Source organism: Podarcis pityusensis (assembly GCF_964106645.2).
Source record: "Podarcis pityusensis genome assembly, chromosome: 2".
Taxonomy (NCBI): Eukaryota; Metazoa; Chordata; class Lepidosauria; order Squamata; family Lacertidae; genus Podarcis; species Podarcis pityusensis.
The window spans coordinates 35,482,842-35,496,293 of NC_138029.1; the positions used below are offsets into that span (position 1 = coordinate 35,482,842).

The 13,452-nt window shown below is 43.4% G+C and overlaps 2 protein-coding genes across 10 annotated transcripts in view; one reads left to right on the forward strand and one right to left on the reverse strand.

The window, feature by feature from the left end:
* The window catches only part of RECQL5 (RecQ like helicase 5), a 48,121-nt gene extending 43,397 nt beyond the window's left edge, over nucleotides 1–4,724 (reverse strand). For 3 of the 7 annotated variants that reach the window (XM_080993648.1, XM_080993643.1, XM_080993649.1), the window contains exons 1-4: nucleotides 3,943–4,641; nucleotides 3,669–3,803; nucleotides 1,967–2,088; nucleotides 787–1,305 (exon numbers count right to left, since the gene is read on the reverse strand). In XM_080993648.1, the coding sequence (XP_080849774.1) occupies nucleotides 787–1,305; nucleotides 1,967–2,088; nucleotides 3,669–3,789 (762 nt within the window). In that variant the 5' untranslated portion in view covers nucleotides 3,790–3,803; nucleotides 3,943–4,641. The other 4 variants (XM_080993645.1, XM_080993646.1, XM_080993647.1 and 1 more) reach the window with 4 other exon arrangements.
* Nucleotides 4,725–4,805: 81 nt separating this feature from the next.
* SAP30BP (SAP30 binding protein) overlaps nucleotides 4,806–13,452 on the forward strand; it is a 34,587-nt gene continuing 25,940 nt past the window's right edge. For 2 of the 3 annotated variants that reach the window (XR_013982482.1, XM_080994021.1), the window contains exons 1-3: nucleotides 4,808–4,968; nucleotides 6,841–6,950; nucleotides 9,869–9,916. Coding sequence is in view for 2 of the 3 variants with exons in the window: in XM_080994021.1 (XP_080850147.1) it covers nucleotides 4,851–4,968; nucleotides 6,841–6,950; nucleotides 9,869–9,916 (276 nt within the window). In the remaining variant the exon portion in view is untranslated. Of the gene's footprint in view, nucleotides 4,969–6,840; nucleotides 6,951–9,868; nucleotides 9,917–13,452 lie in introns of all 3 variants that reach the window. The other variant, XM_080994022.1, reaches the window with a different exon arrangement.

Genomic DNA, 13,452 nt, shown 5'->3' on the forward strand with positions numbered 1-13,452 from the left:
GACGCGAACCTGGTTCCCCAGATTACGAGACTACCGCTCTTAACCACTACACCACACTGGCTTCGCCAGTAGCTCGCCAGGAGAGGTGGTGGCTTTCTTCTCTGAAGCACCTCAGTGACTGCAGAGTGAGAGAGCATGCTGAGTGCTGCACATGCCCAGTGTGGTTCCCCACGCCACCCCCGTTGCCACTCCCTTTGCCGGTGAGCAGAGCACCACATACAGGAGGCTTGGAGACGTCTACTCACTACTCTTGAATCTGCTTGCTACTCTGGGCAGCTATCTCCCTCTCTTGATGGGGGATGCAAGGGGCTCAGGGAGATCGTTTGCTACCCTGGGCAGCTGTCCCGTCAGCTGGAGGCTGTGCAAACTGGAGGATCATACAGCGCTGGGCACCATCACAACACCCAATGCTCTAAAAGCATTATAATCTCTCCCTGTCCCTGTATACGCCTAAGGACTATAAGCAACTGCCAAGCAGTAGCCCAGGAGCAACCACATTACCCTGCTTTTCTCTAGAAGGCAGAGCCCAAAGCTGGAAGGTTCCTCCTTTCTAGACAAGCCAAATGTTGTTTTTTTTCCCTGATTGGCCTTGCCTTTTTCCCAAGTGGAGTTAACGGTTTACCGTCTGCTCTGCTGATCGAGAATCCCCTTTCATTCATCCCCTGCCCCAATAAAGTTAAGTTTTAGGAAATATATTCCAATCCACTTAAAACGAAAGCTGCCTAGAGTAAGACAGACAGGGGAGAAAACTTTAAAAACAAAATCTTTCCTACAGATTTAACTCACCCCGGAGTCATTCTTCTGCCCAAGACACTTCAGACAGAACTGTTTCAGGTTTTCATACGGATCCGTTAAGGTATCTTTATATTGCACATCATAGAACAGGTTGGACCTGAAGCAAGGTGTTTTGAAAGTGGCAGCAGGCCTCTTTAGCTTAAGCGATGCAATAATATCATCTTGGACCTGTTTAGTGGCTGTGGCCGTCAGGGCTATGCATGGAGTGTTGGGTATTTGACCGCGCAAAGAGCCAAGTCTCAGGTAGTCTGGTCGGAAGTCGTGCCCCCACTGAGAAACACAGTGAGCCTCATCAACTATTAGGTAGGAAAGGAGGTTTCGAGACACTAGAACCTTCAGGGTAGGCTGAAAGGAAGAGGAAGCTGCCATCTCTGGTGTGATGTAGAGGAGCTTTATCTGAGGCTTGTCACACATCAAGTCAGCTAAGATGGCCTTTTTCTCCTGAGCAGAAATCTTGGAGTTAAGAGAGCTGGCTTTCACTCTGAGCAAGAGCAAATGGTCCACTTGGTCCTGTGAAAGAAAAAAGAGAAAGGCGCTTAGAGGAAAGCATCCTTCTACCAAAATAGCTGTCATACAGATATATTCCTAATCAATCAGGCTTTACCACCAGCCCTGTAGTTTGCAAAAAACATCTCCGTGTTATATTTATTTTAAAGACTTAAAATATTGTTCTTTTACAGAAACTGGTTGTAATTAGGCAGCCCAACATAATCAAATGACAAGACTGTCAGTCTCTAGACTATTTCATTAGCAATGATCATTTTACAATGTCTGGCAATCAATTTGTTTCTCTGAGGTAGTGAAGTTCAAGAAACCATATTAGTTTACTTTCGAGAACAGGGAATTGTGTCAATATATTGCATTTTTATCTGCATAACAGATACATTAAAAAAAACAGAATAATCTTCTTCACTCAAACATCCAATACATTAAGAATATTAGGAATTATTATAAAAAGGATTATTTCTATCAGGTTATATAGCACACCACTGAATTATACACTAACATAACTATGATCTGTGTTTGGTCAACTTGACACCACAGATGAGGTGGATTCAGCTAATATGGTACCTATTCTATTTCAATCATCTCAAATTTTACTTTTTTGACCATAAGCAAGACACAACAGGTTCTTCAAGATTCCATTCTTTCTTACAATAAGAGGTATTACCTGAATCAGTGAAATTAAAGGTGAAATTACAATAGTGATTCCTGTTGCCAGGACTGCTGGAAGCTGGTAGCACAGGGATTTCCCTGCGCCAGTGGGCATGCATACAAAGACATCCTTCTCCCCTGCAAAGGCAACAGTGCAGCAATCAAGGCTTTTTAAAACACAAATATATTTATCTGTATTTCTGGGTTGGGGGCGTGGACACAAAGTGTTTTGGGGAAAGCTGATAACATTTACAAAATATCTATATAAACATTGTGCTGGCAAGTCAATAAATTGATAGTTAACAGAAAAATAGAACACTTGTTACACAGAATCATAGACTGTAGAGTTGGAAGGGACTCCGAGGGTCACCTAGTCCAACACCCTGAAATGCTGGAATCTCAACTAAAACATCCGTAACAGATGGCCATTCAACCTCTGCTTAAAAACCAGGAGAGTCCACCACCTTCTGAGAGAGTCCATTCCACTGTCAAACAGCTCTTCCTGCCAGAATGTTATTTCTGATGTTGAGTCAGAATCTCCTTTCTTGTGACTTGAAGCCATTGGTTCAGATCCTATCCTCTAGCTTGCTCCAGAAAGCCCTGCACTAGGAAAAATGCAATGGGTACCCCACTTCTGTTCATAGCCAATAGACTGTGAAGGCCAAGAAAGATAGGGATGGGAAATGTCCCCTTTCTCAATTTTTCTAGGTTTCCATATCTCTAATGGCCAAGCATGGGCATATGCCAGCCATCAAATGACAACACAAAACCCAGCTTTGTAGTAGACTATGCCTCAATGCACAGCCATACAAATGAACATAATGAAATGGCCAAAATCTGAATGTGGAATGTCTCTTGACTGCCTTTCAGCTCCCAGCTGGAAAGCACGACACCTGTATGCTATCTTTGGGTGCTTCTACTTCACAAGCACCAATGCCAGTGTCACACAGTAGATCATGCTTTAAGGTTGCGTGCAACTGTTCCAGGTTTAAAGCTTTGCTCAGCTTAAGGCAACTCACTTTCAGACAACATACTGCAAAACATAAACACAATTAATTGACAGTAAACGTCAGTGAACAGAATGAGGCTTACTTCCCAGCAAGCACATTTAGCACCGTGCTGCAAACCTAATAACCCAAAAAATAAAGGAATTGCCATAACCAAAGCAGTAGATTAGGACACAGTGAATTTAAGAGACTGAGAGTGCAACCCATGTTTGCTTGGAAATATACCTCATTGTTCAATAGAGCTTATTCCCTTGGGCAGCAGCCTTGGCCAAGCATTCACTTGTTCCCTGTAAGAGACATTTCACTGAGGAATTGATAATGGATTGTAAGCCCTATGCTCCTTTGGGAAGAAGAGGGTATACATTTAATAAAGTAGGGCTGGCTAACTTGTGGCCCCACAGGTGCTGTTGGATTTGCAGCTTCTATCAGTAACACCTGGAGGGCCACAGGTCAGCCACTCCAGCCTAAAATTTGACCACAACACCTTCAGCTATAGGGGAAGTATATTTATACAAATTGTATAGCCTTTGTACCGTATAGTGTAATTAATGCAAACTCCAAAGCAGAAATCTAATTTCTGTAAGTATCATTTGTCATTGTATTTTTTACATTTGCAGAAATGAAGGAACTGTGGTGTTTTGAATAGTATGTGAAAAAGACAAAATTATTCAACCCTACTACATATTGCAAAAACGGGTATTTGCAATTTACCTTTCACAACAGTTCTGGTTGCACTTTCCTGCAATGAAGTCTTGAAAGTGTCAAATCCAAACACTTTTTTCAGAGTTCGTTGAACTCTATCTTCTAGTCTTGAGGAAGAGCAGTTACTCATCTTATAAGGAGATACTGGAGATAATTCAAAATAGAAATAAGGAGAGGATCGTTGTGCAATTATGACTGTCTGCTACAATCCATCATTTAGCCACAAGGGGCTTCTCAGGGCAGGCAGAGTGGAACAGCCCCATTTAGATATACCCAAACTTACTTATGTCCACACTTTCCTTTTGGCACAAACATCTACATTCAGCTATGTTCTCTAATCCAATAAAACAGAAAGAGTTCTCGAAATGCCTGCGCCATCTGAAAAGCCGAAGATGTAGGCGCAGCAGAAGAGGACGCTACCTGAAAGCAAAAATACCTCTCATATCAGAACACACTGCTTCTGATTAGCTGCTGCGAGTCACTTTTGGGCTGGTTTTCTTCGCTCCTACTAATCCTACAGCTGCTTTTAAAGTTATGTTACTTCCTCTGAAGCCTGACCTCAATCCCATTTATACATCCTTTTAACCCAACTCACATGCCAGCTCTTTCAGAAGAAAGAAACTGAAACAATTCCTAAGCACAAAGGTAAATCAGCTCCCACCCTTACTGTGTAGCCAGAACACTACGATTCTTAACGACCCACTTCCTCCTGAATTTTACTAGAATTGCAAGGCCTTCCCTGACCAGTTTCCGTTTCCTTCTTCCCAAATAATGTCCAGCTGCCCAGAACTACCACAGATAAAGCGGGAGAGCGCGGACTACGTGGAGAACCTCTCAGCCCGGCTTTCGACTTCGCGCGCACTCCCAACACCCTCCGTCTCAGAGAAGGCAGGCCACTGGCTCCCAGCTACGCCTCTGTCAGGGTGGGTGTTTTAGTTTTACAACATCGTCCAACGACACTCCTGGGCCCTTCCGAGTCGCCGCTTACCGCCCACCCGCCACCCGCGCGCTCAGGCAGTTTCCGGCAGCGGCACGGATTCGGCGCGCGGCGAGATGACGTCCGCGACGACTTCCGTTCGCAAGGCTATAAGAGCGGTTGCCGCGGCAACAGCATTTTCCCCAGCAGCCCGCCTCGTGCGTCATTCGCGCGCGCCGGAAGGCAATTCGCTCGCGACGCTCGGATAGAAGAAAATGGCGGCGGCGAAGAAAAGCGTCCTCTCTTCTTTGGCCGTTTATGCTGAGGATTCCGAGCCCGAATCCGATAGTGAGGCCGGTGGAGCGGCCAGCGAGCGAGGTGCAGGGACGACGGGTGAGGCCTTGGCGGGACTATGGCGGGGCGGGGAGGGAATTAAGGAATAATGCGTGTTCGGGGATGTCTTTTTTTACGCCGGGGCCTCCACGGAAAGCTGGAGGGGTCTGTGGTGGGAGGATATTCCCCGCCCCGCCGCTGTTCGGTAAAGGGGGGAAATAATCACGCTTCTCTGGGATGATGGAAGACGACGTGGCGTTTCGCCGAGCAGCATCTTCTGCCTAGCGTTACTTTGTGTTTAGGGCATATAGTGAGGCTACCTAAAATTTACGTGACGGATTTACGTATAAGCTAAACAAGCTATAGCTAGGGCCCCACTCTCTTGGGGGGGGGCCAAAAAAATTAAAGGAAAAAAACTGGATGTAAATTTCCAAAATATAAGATAAAAAAACAAATAAAATAAAACCTACATACAGCAACAGTGTTTTGTGTTGTGTAGGCTCCTATTATGTGCTAATGGCTTTAGATACCTATTAGGTCCATAAATTATCATATAGCATATATTCAAGACACCAAAAAGTCACAATTTGTTGTTGACAAAGGACAGCTGGACATATAAAGGGTCCCATTACCTTCAGAAGCTTAGGGCCTCATCAAATCTAAATCTGGCCCTGACGTAAATTATTGTTATTCGCTGCTGTATTGTGGCTGGCAGTAGATCCCAAAAGCTTGGGCCGTTGGCTCTTCCTTGGCATTAGTGCTTGATATCCTTTTAAACGGAGATGCTTGGCATTAGGCGTTCTACTTATAAAGCATATGTTGCGCCACTGATTTATTTCCCCATCCCCAAGCCTACGCAGGACCTTAGACCCCTCCCCCCGTGATGTCTGCCTTCCAGCCAGTTTTCTTTCTCAGAGGTGTATTTCAAATGCTTATGATTCAAAACTAGCTTCTGATGTGCAGCCACTGTGGAACCTTTATATGTAAAATGTGCTGTTAGCTTTTTAACAACAACAACAACTGCAATATGCAGCTGCAGTGTTTGATTTTATGAAAGCTGTGAATTGTGTGCCCAAATTTGTAATTATTGGGGCCATCACACAATTTTAAGGGCCCCTTGCAGTTGTTTTTGTGTGTGTGTGTATTAATTGTTTTAAGAATTCTAATGTCTCAAATATAGATTAAATGTTCATAAATGTAACCACGTATATAAACCACATATCTAAAATAGTACAGGACAGCAATCCTGAAGCCATTTTGTCCCTTCCAAAAGGGCCTCAAATATTTCTCTGCAGTTGGAGGGAGTTTTCCAATTGTCTTTTCACCTCCAAATCCACTTAATAAAACTACCTGTAATGTAGCGGCTTACATCTCCCAGCAAATTCAGTCTGGCAAGAATCTGTTAAGGTGAGCAGGCTATCAGGAACTATAGTATTTATCAACTCAAAAGGAATGGTCTGGCTACCCAGGCAATGCAATCAGGAAGATGTTATCAGATACCTTGATAGACAGGAGAGAAGTTGCACTCAGACTTCTGCTGGAGACTGCCTTCTTCTGTGATGTATGTATGATGTTTTTGGGGTGGTTTTGGGCTAAGGGGTGTGCAGTTTTAAAAGTCTTTATAGGGGCTTGCACACCTTTATTCTGGGTCTCTTTCACCTCCTTGCAAGTGTGCCTCTGTTGCAACAGATAATGAAAGATATTCTTTGCTTTCACTGGATCCTTGCCTCCATCTATGCATCTCTGACCAATCATGGACTATGGGGACTCAGTCCCTTGGGGAGTTGGGCAGCAAAAGCCAACCCCCCATTTTTCTACAAAAACACATGCTATTGTTAAATCTGTATCAATCTCTTGCATATGTTTCCACTGGAATACCAAATGATCACTAACTTGATTTTTTGATTTTTTCCCTTGTTTTGGATGACGTAGAAGAAAAAGGAGGTCTGGTGTCAGAAGGCTACGGAGAGGATGACTTCAGTAAAATGGAGGGAGAGGAGGATGGTTATGATGACGATGAAGATGAAAATAGTAGACAATCGGTAGGTATATAATTATATTAATGCTGAGTCTATACAAAATTCTTTTGTGCCTTCCACTTTGTAATAGATTTGCCTGACTCCTCACCTCTTATTTCTTTCTCTTATTGCTATGCATGTGCTTATGGAGTTATAGCTTAAAATGTCAGAAAAGTAAATCTTAACACATCTGGAAGTATGACTTTTCATAGAACTGTAGAGTTGGAAGGGACAACTGGGGTAATGTTGTCCAACCCCCTGCAAGGCAGGAATCCTTTACCCAAAGTGGTGCTTGAACCCACAACCCTGAGATTGAGTCTCCTGCTCTACCAACAAGCCATCCCTTCAGTCTTATAGTGGGCTCTTTGGCATCCACTTGTTACAGTAACATTCTCTATGGCTCCTATTTAAGTTGTCAGTTCTTTTACTAAGTGGTCTGTACCCTAGACAAGTTGTAAAAAAAACTTAGTTGTATTTCCTCCCCTCCATTTTAAGGAACAACATTATCTCAAATAAGCTGTTAAAATGTATGACAAAAGATGTCTGAGAAGGGTCTGTAGACCTGTAGTCTAAGATATGCTGGAGAAGGTGTTCCTTTACACCATATATTTTATTACAGTAGTAAATTCCATTTCCTGCACTGTGTGAGAAATGTCTAGTACACAAGAAGATGAAGTGGGGCGGGGGGGAATCTACAATACAGTTTATATTAAAATAGTTGCTTGATGATGTTGGCAATATTAGCATGACAGACATTTGAAATGTCTTGTCCTATACCTGGTTTGTGTGTGTCGGGTTGTAACTGTATAAATTTCATCCTGTAACCTGTCAGAGGGAGAGGACAATTTGCTCCAGTTGTTTTGCAGTAATGGTTTCTTGCTGGGTTAAGATTTTTTAGCATTGTGCTTATCATTATCTGTAAAATTGCTAGAGCAGACACTCAGATGGCATTTTGTAAGAGGTTACTGTGATGAACATTTCTCCAAACTTTTTTTCATTTTATAGTACTCGTTTCACCTTTCACAGCCTTTTCCAACAGAAGTCATGTGCATTTCTGTTTGTTTTTACTAGTTTGCAAGAAGCAAAGTACTACTGCAGTATATGTGGCTTCCTGTCTGCATACCTGTTCCTTTCGTCTGGTGACAACTTTGCATATGTATATTGTTCAGAAATAAAAATTAACAACATTCTTAGAACCAAACACATTAAAAAGTAAATATCTTGAGGACAGTTTTTCAGACTATGGTCTAATTCCCTATTTTTCTGTATGGTATTCACTTTAGCTTGAATAACAGTGCCTATAATTGGTATTATTTTACCTGAGAACAAAGCATGTTTGTATTGAGTGGAATTTTTATTTAATGTTTTACATAATACAGTAACTAAGCTTTTGTTCTTGTTAAAACTTAGGTAATCCTTTTTATTGGGAATGGGATGAGGGTAAACTACCTTTTTATAGTCTTGGTTGATTTTTCTTTTGGTGTCTGTGAAATGGCAATTGTTCAGTATACAAGTCTCATAGAGAACCTGCTAGGTCTACATCAGTTGTAAAAAGATGCACAAAATGGGTGTGGTAAAAATTTTGGTCTCTGCTGCTGAAAGAGAATGGAAACTTTGGGACTTCATTGAATTGTTCTTTAGCAATTACCAGAACCAACAGATTGGTAATGTAACTTCAAGGCAATACTTGTATGCTGATCTTCTTAAATACTGTCTTCCCCATTCTCACATTGATTTCATCTTCACCAACAATTTGGGTTGTCCTCTTCAGAGGTGTGGATTTTGTTGGTTTAAGAGCATAAGAGCCTACTGGAATGGGCCAAAGGACCATCTTGTCCAACACAGTGGGCAACTAGATGCCTATAGGAAGCCCACTATCAGAACCTGAGTGCAACAGCACTCTCCTATCCTGAGATTCCTCTGGACTGGTATTCAGAGGCCTACTGCATCTGACACTGGAGGTAGAACATAGCCTTATCCTCCATGAATTTGTCTAATTTTCTAAAGGCATCCAAACTGGTAGCCATCACTGGGGATGTGGGAGCGAGTTCCATTGTTTAGGTATGCACTGTGTGAAAAAGTATTGTCCTGACTCTTCTAAAATTGAGCTTCATCCATGAGTGTCATGACAGGGCAAAAAACTTCTCTGCATCTACATTCTCCATACTATGCATGATTTTATCAACTTCTTATTCACCTTTTCTCTAGACTAAAAAGTCCCATATGTTGTAACCTTTCCTCTGTCCCCTTGGTGATGCCCCCCCCCCGCACCTTTCTAATATCTTTTTTGAGATAACACAACCAGAACAGTACACTGGTTTCTCAGCATGGTTGCACCATATAATGAATGGCATTTTTATATTGGCAGTTCCGTATTCAGTCCTTTTACTAATGATTCCTAGCATAGTATTCATCATCATCTCAGCTGTCACACACTGGACTGATGTTTTTACTAAGCTATCCACTACAGCCCCAATGCCTTATTCTTGGTCAGTCACTGCCAGTTCAGATTCAGTGAGCATACACTGTGTTTTGGAGGTCACAAAATCAGAGAGGTGTTAATAATTGCTAGCGTATTTAGATCTCATGTTTGTTCACTCTTTATGAACAGTCTTTGTATAAAAGAGTGGCAGTGAATAATTTCCGCTTTCTTTTCCTATCTGTGCTGGCCTTTTTGTTGTCTGTTTTTCGACAAATCAAATGTTATATGGGCATTTGGAATCTATACCGACACCTGTTTGATTAGATGTAGAGATGTCTTGTTAATGTCATATTTTATCTGAATTGATGTTTTATCAGAGGGAGGGAAAAGCATTGCAAGAACAGCTCAGCTGAATGCAGAGGTGAAGCTGGGCTATTTAATGCAAGTCCCTTGCAACACATGCAAGAACTTGCTGAGCCCACTCTTTAAAGCTTAATCCTGTAAATTCTTTGTCTTATAGGAAGATGACGATTCAGAGACTGAAAAACCTGAGGCTGATGACCTAAAGGTATTTGGAAGAGTGTTATGATGGGAATACAGTGTAAATAGCATGATTAGTTCATCATTTGCCTCTCATATTGTTGACAAGCTGGTGCAAAATCTTTATGTGGGGTCTGTGGGAAGGAACTCTTGAAACACTTAGAAATAGCCCAGATTTTGAAAGGCTACTAAAATGACTTTCTAGAACAAATTAGGTAACTCACTACATTATGAAATATTTTGCATGGGTTCTGATGCCTATTGGCTGAAAACCTAGTCCATTCAACGAACATATTGTGAATGATCAGATTGCAATTTTTCTAAGAGTACATGTGTACTTATTTGAATCTATACAGTGTTTAATACTGCCTTGTGTTTAATAAATACTGGAGTATGTGGTGAGCCATGCTGCCCAGAAAGTTCTCGTGTTGCCACCCTCCAGACCTAATATGGAGGAACAACATAAAAATGGGCCTCAAATGATTAATGCAGATTCCGGGATGGTTTATATGGGGTCCTTATATGGTGGTCCTTTAGGTATTGCGGTCCTGAGCTGTTTAAGACTTTATAGGTCAAAACCAGCAGTTCAGATTGGGCCCAAAAAATAATCGGCAGCCAGTGCAGTTGGGCCAGGATTGGTGTAATATGCTCAAACTGTCACGTCCCAGTGAGTGACACTGGGGATTTGGTCATAGCAACTGATTTTTGGCACGGGGGTGGGGAGTTGTTGTAAATAATTAAGTGCTGCAGAGTAGACGTAAGAGGATGCCACTGGCGTGTGTTCCCGCCTTCCTCCTCTCTCCTGTATGAATTTGCTTATCTTTTCCAATTTTGCCCCAAGTGTAGCATTGCAGTATGTACTGATGCCAAGCAAAGTTCAGAGATGATTTGCAGACTCTGATACAAGCCTGCTGGTTTGTACTAACCTTGGTGAAAATGTTAGAGCAAACCAAGGAAAGGAAAAGCAGGAGCAGTTTCACAGTATGCTTCCTGTCTTCTGACCATCATTTAGCAGTGTCTGTGCCATGTCAGTGTGATCAGCTATCGTTGTATGTTGAATTGTGCTGTGGCCAGAATCTTGGGCATTCCTTGCATTGACATGCTAAACTTTATGCTGACTAGGTAAACTATACTGATGGTACACTAATGTAATCTTTTCCACATAAACTCTTAAGTTTATTTTGTGATTTTTTAAATATAAATCTACTCATTTACATAATATTCTAGCATGGTGTTGTCTGTTCTGTCAGTAGTTCTCCAGAGCCTTGGGCAAGCTCCTTTCCCGCTATCCACTAATTTAAGTAGGGTTTTTCATTTTTTCTGGAGGGCCAGGAATGGAACCTGGGACCTTTTGCATGACAAGCATGTGCTGCACTACATGTGCCATATAGATACTACATTGAATGTATGGAAGCATCAAAGTTATGCCATACTAGCGGTGTTAGAAACACAGATATATAAGCTAGGTGCCAAATGGCTCTTTAAACCAGGGTTACAGTCACCAGAAGGGAATGCCTAGTTGCCATTTGGGGGCCTGATGGCTCAAAAGCCCCACCATACAACTTTTTTGGTCCCTGAAATTCATTCTGATTGTGCAGATCAAATAAAACGAATAGAATTGTACAGGATGTGTTGCTAGTGTATGAAAGCAATCAAGATCCAAGGATCCCCAGGGATGCACCTCCAGGTGGTGATTTCAGGTGCCATCCTGGCTCCTAGGAATCTTCATTCGGTCGCAAGTGGCCGATAGCAAGGGCAAAATGTGCCTAGCGTATATTAAATGCTGTGTACCACATTCCAAAACTACTTCATATATACAAACAGGCCGTTTAAATGGTCTTGTTTGGCCTCCTACATTCTGTGTAATGTGGTAGTGCAATACTGTTTTTCTCTTCCTGTCATAGCCCCTCACTGAATCAAGTACCACTTTTTATAGTTTGTGCATGTGGAGCACTGTGTGTGGCCTTTGAGTTCCTTCCTGTCCTGTAGTTACGTAACACTTTCTGGGCTGGTTACCTGATTATCTGTTATGCAGTACAACTTAAATCTCTTAATTTAGATACAATGACTGAACTGGAGGCCCCTCGACTGACTTTAGGTCCAGTGTTGGACCATTTCGATTGGATACTCCCTGCTGATGTAGATAGATTCCTCCAAGTTGGTAGGCCCACCACCTGCCTCCTTGATCCGTGCCTGTCTTGGCTGATTAGGGAGTGTCCAGATGTCGCGCGGACCCCCCTGGTTGAAATTATCAATTTGTCCCTTGACACGGGGACATTCCCAGGGGAACTGAAGGTAGCAGTAGTGTGTCCACTCTTAAAGAAAACTTCATTAGATCCCTTAGACCTATCCAATTACCGCCCAGTTTCAAATCTTCCATATCTGGGTAAGGTAATTGAGAGAGCGGTTGCTGAACAGCTTGGTAGGTTTCTGGGGGAAACATCGGCTTTAAATCCATTTCAGTCCGGTTTCCGTCCTGGTTTTGGGACCGAGACGGCTCTGGTTGCCCTAACAGATGATCTCCGTAGACAACTGGATCGAGGCGGGTCAGGACTGGTGATCCTTTTAGATTTGTCAGCAGCCTTTGACATGGTCGATCATGATCTTCTGGACCACCGCCTCGCCGACGTAGGGATATAGGGCATAGCCCGTAACTGGCTGTGCTCTTTTATCTCTGGTCGGGGACAGAGGGTGGCACTAGGGAGGGAAATGTCATCGTGCCATTCCTTGGTGTGCGGAGTGCCACAGGGCGCAATTCTCTCCCCGATGCTGTTTAACATCTTTATGCACCCCCTTGCCCAGATTGTCCGGAGCTTTGGGCTGGGCTGTCACCAATATGCTGATGACACTCAGCTCTATCTGCTGATGGATGGCCACACCGACTCGGCCCCGAACACACTGACCAGATGCTTGGAAGCTGTGGCTGGATGGTTTCGTGGGAGCCGATTGAAACTAAATCCTTCGAAGACAGAGGTCCTATGGCTGGGTCGGGATGGCATGGGGATGAGGGACCAACTCCCTTCTCTTGTGGGGGCCCAATTAGTGACATTGCCTCTGTTAAGAGTTTGGGTGTAATCCTTGATGCCTCCCTTTCCATGGAGGCGCAAGTTACAGCAACAGCCAAGGCGACATTTTCCCACCTTCGCCGCATCAAGCAGTTGGTCCCTTACCTTTCCCGCCCCGACCTGGCCACAGTGATCCATGCGACGGTCATCTCCAGGCTTGACTACTGTAATTCGCTCTGCGTGGGGCTGCCCTTGAAGCTGTCCCAGAAACTCCAGCGGGTGCAGAAGGCTCCTCACGGGGGTCTCTGCCATGGGAGCATATTCACCCAGTGCTTTTCAAGCTGCACTGGCTCCTGGTGGAGTACAGGGTCAGATTTAAGGTGCTGCTTTTGACCTTTAAAGCCCTTCACGGCCTAGGACCCTTGTACCTACAGGACTGCCTCTCCCGGTATGCCCCACGGAGAGCCTCAAGGTCCATAAATAGCAACACCCTAGTGGTCCCAGGCCCTAAGGAAGTTAGATTGGCTTCAGCCAGAGCCAGGGCCTTTTCAACTCTGGT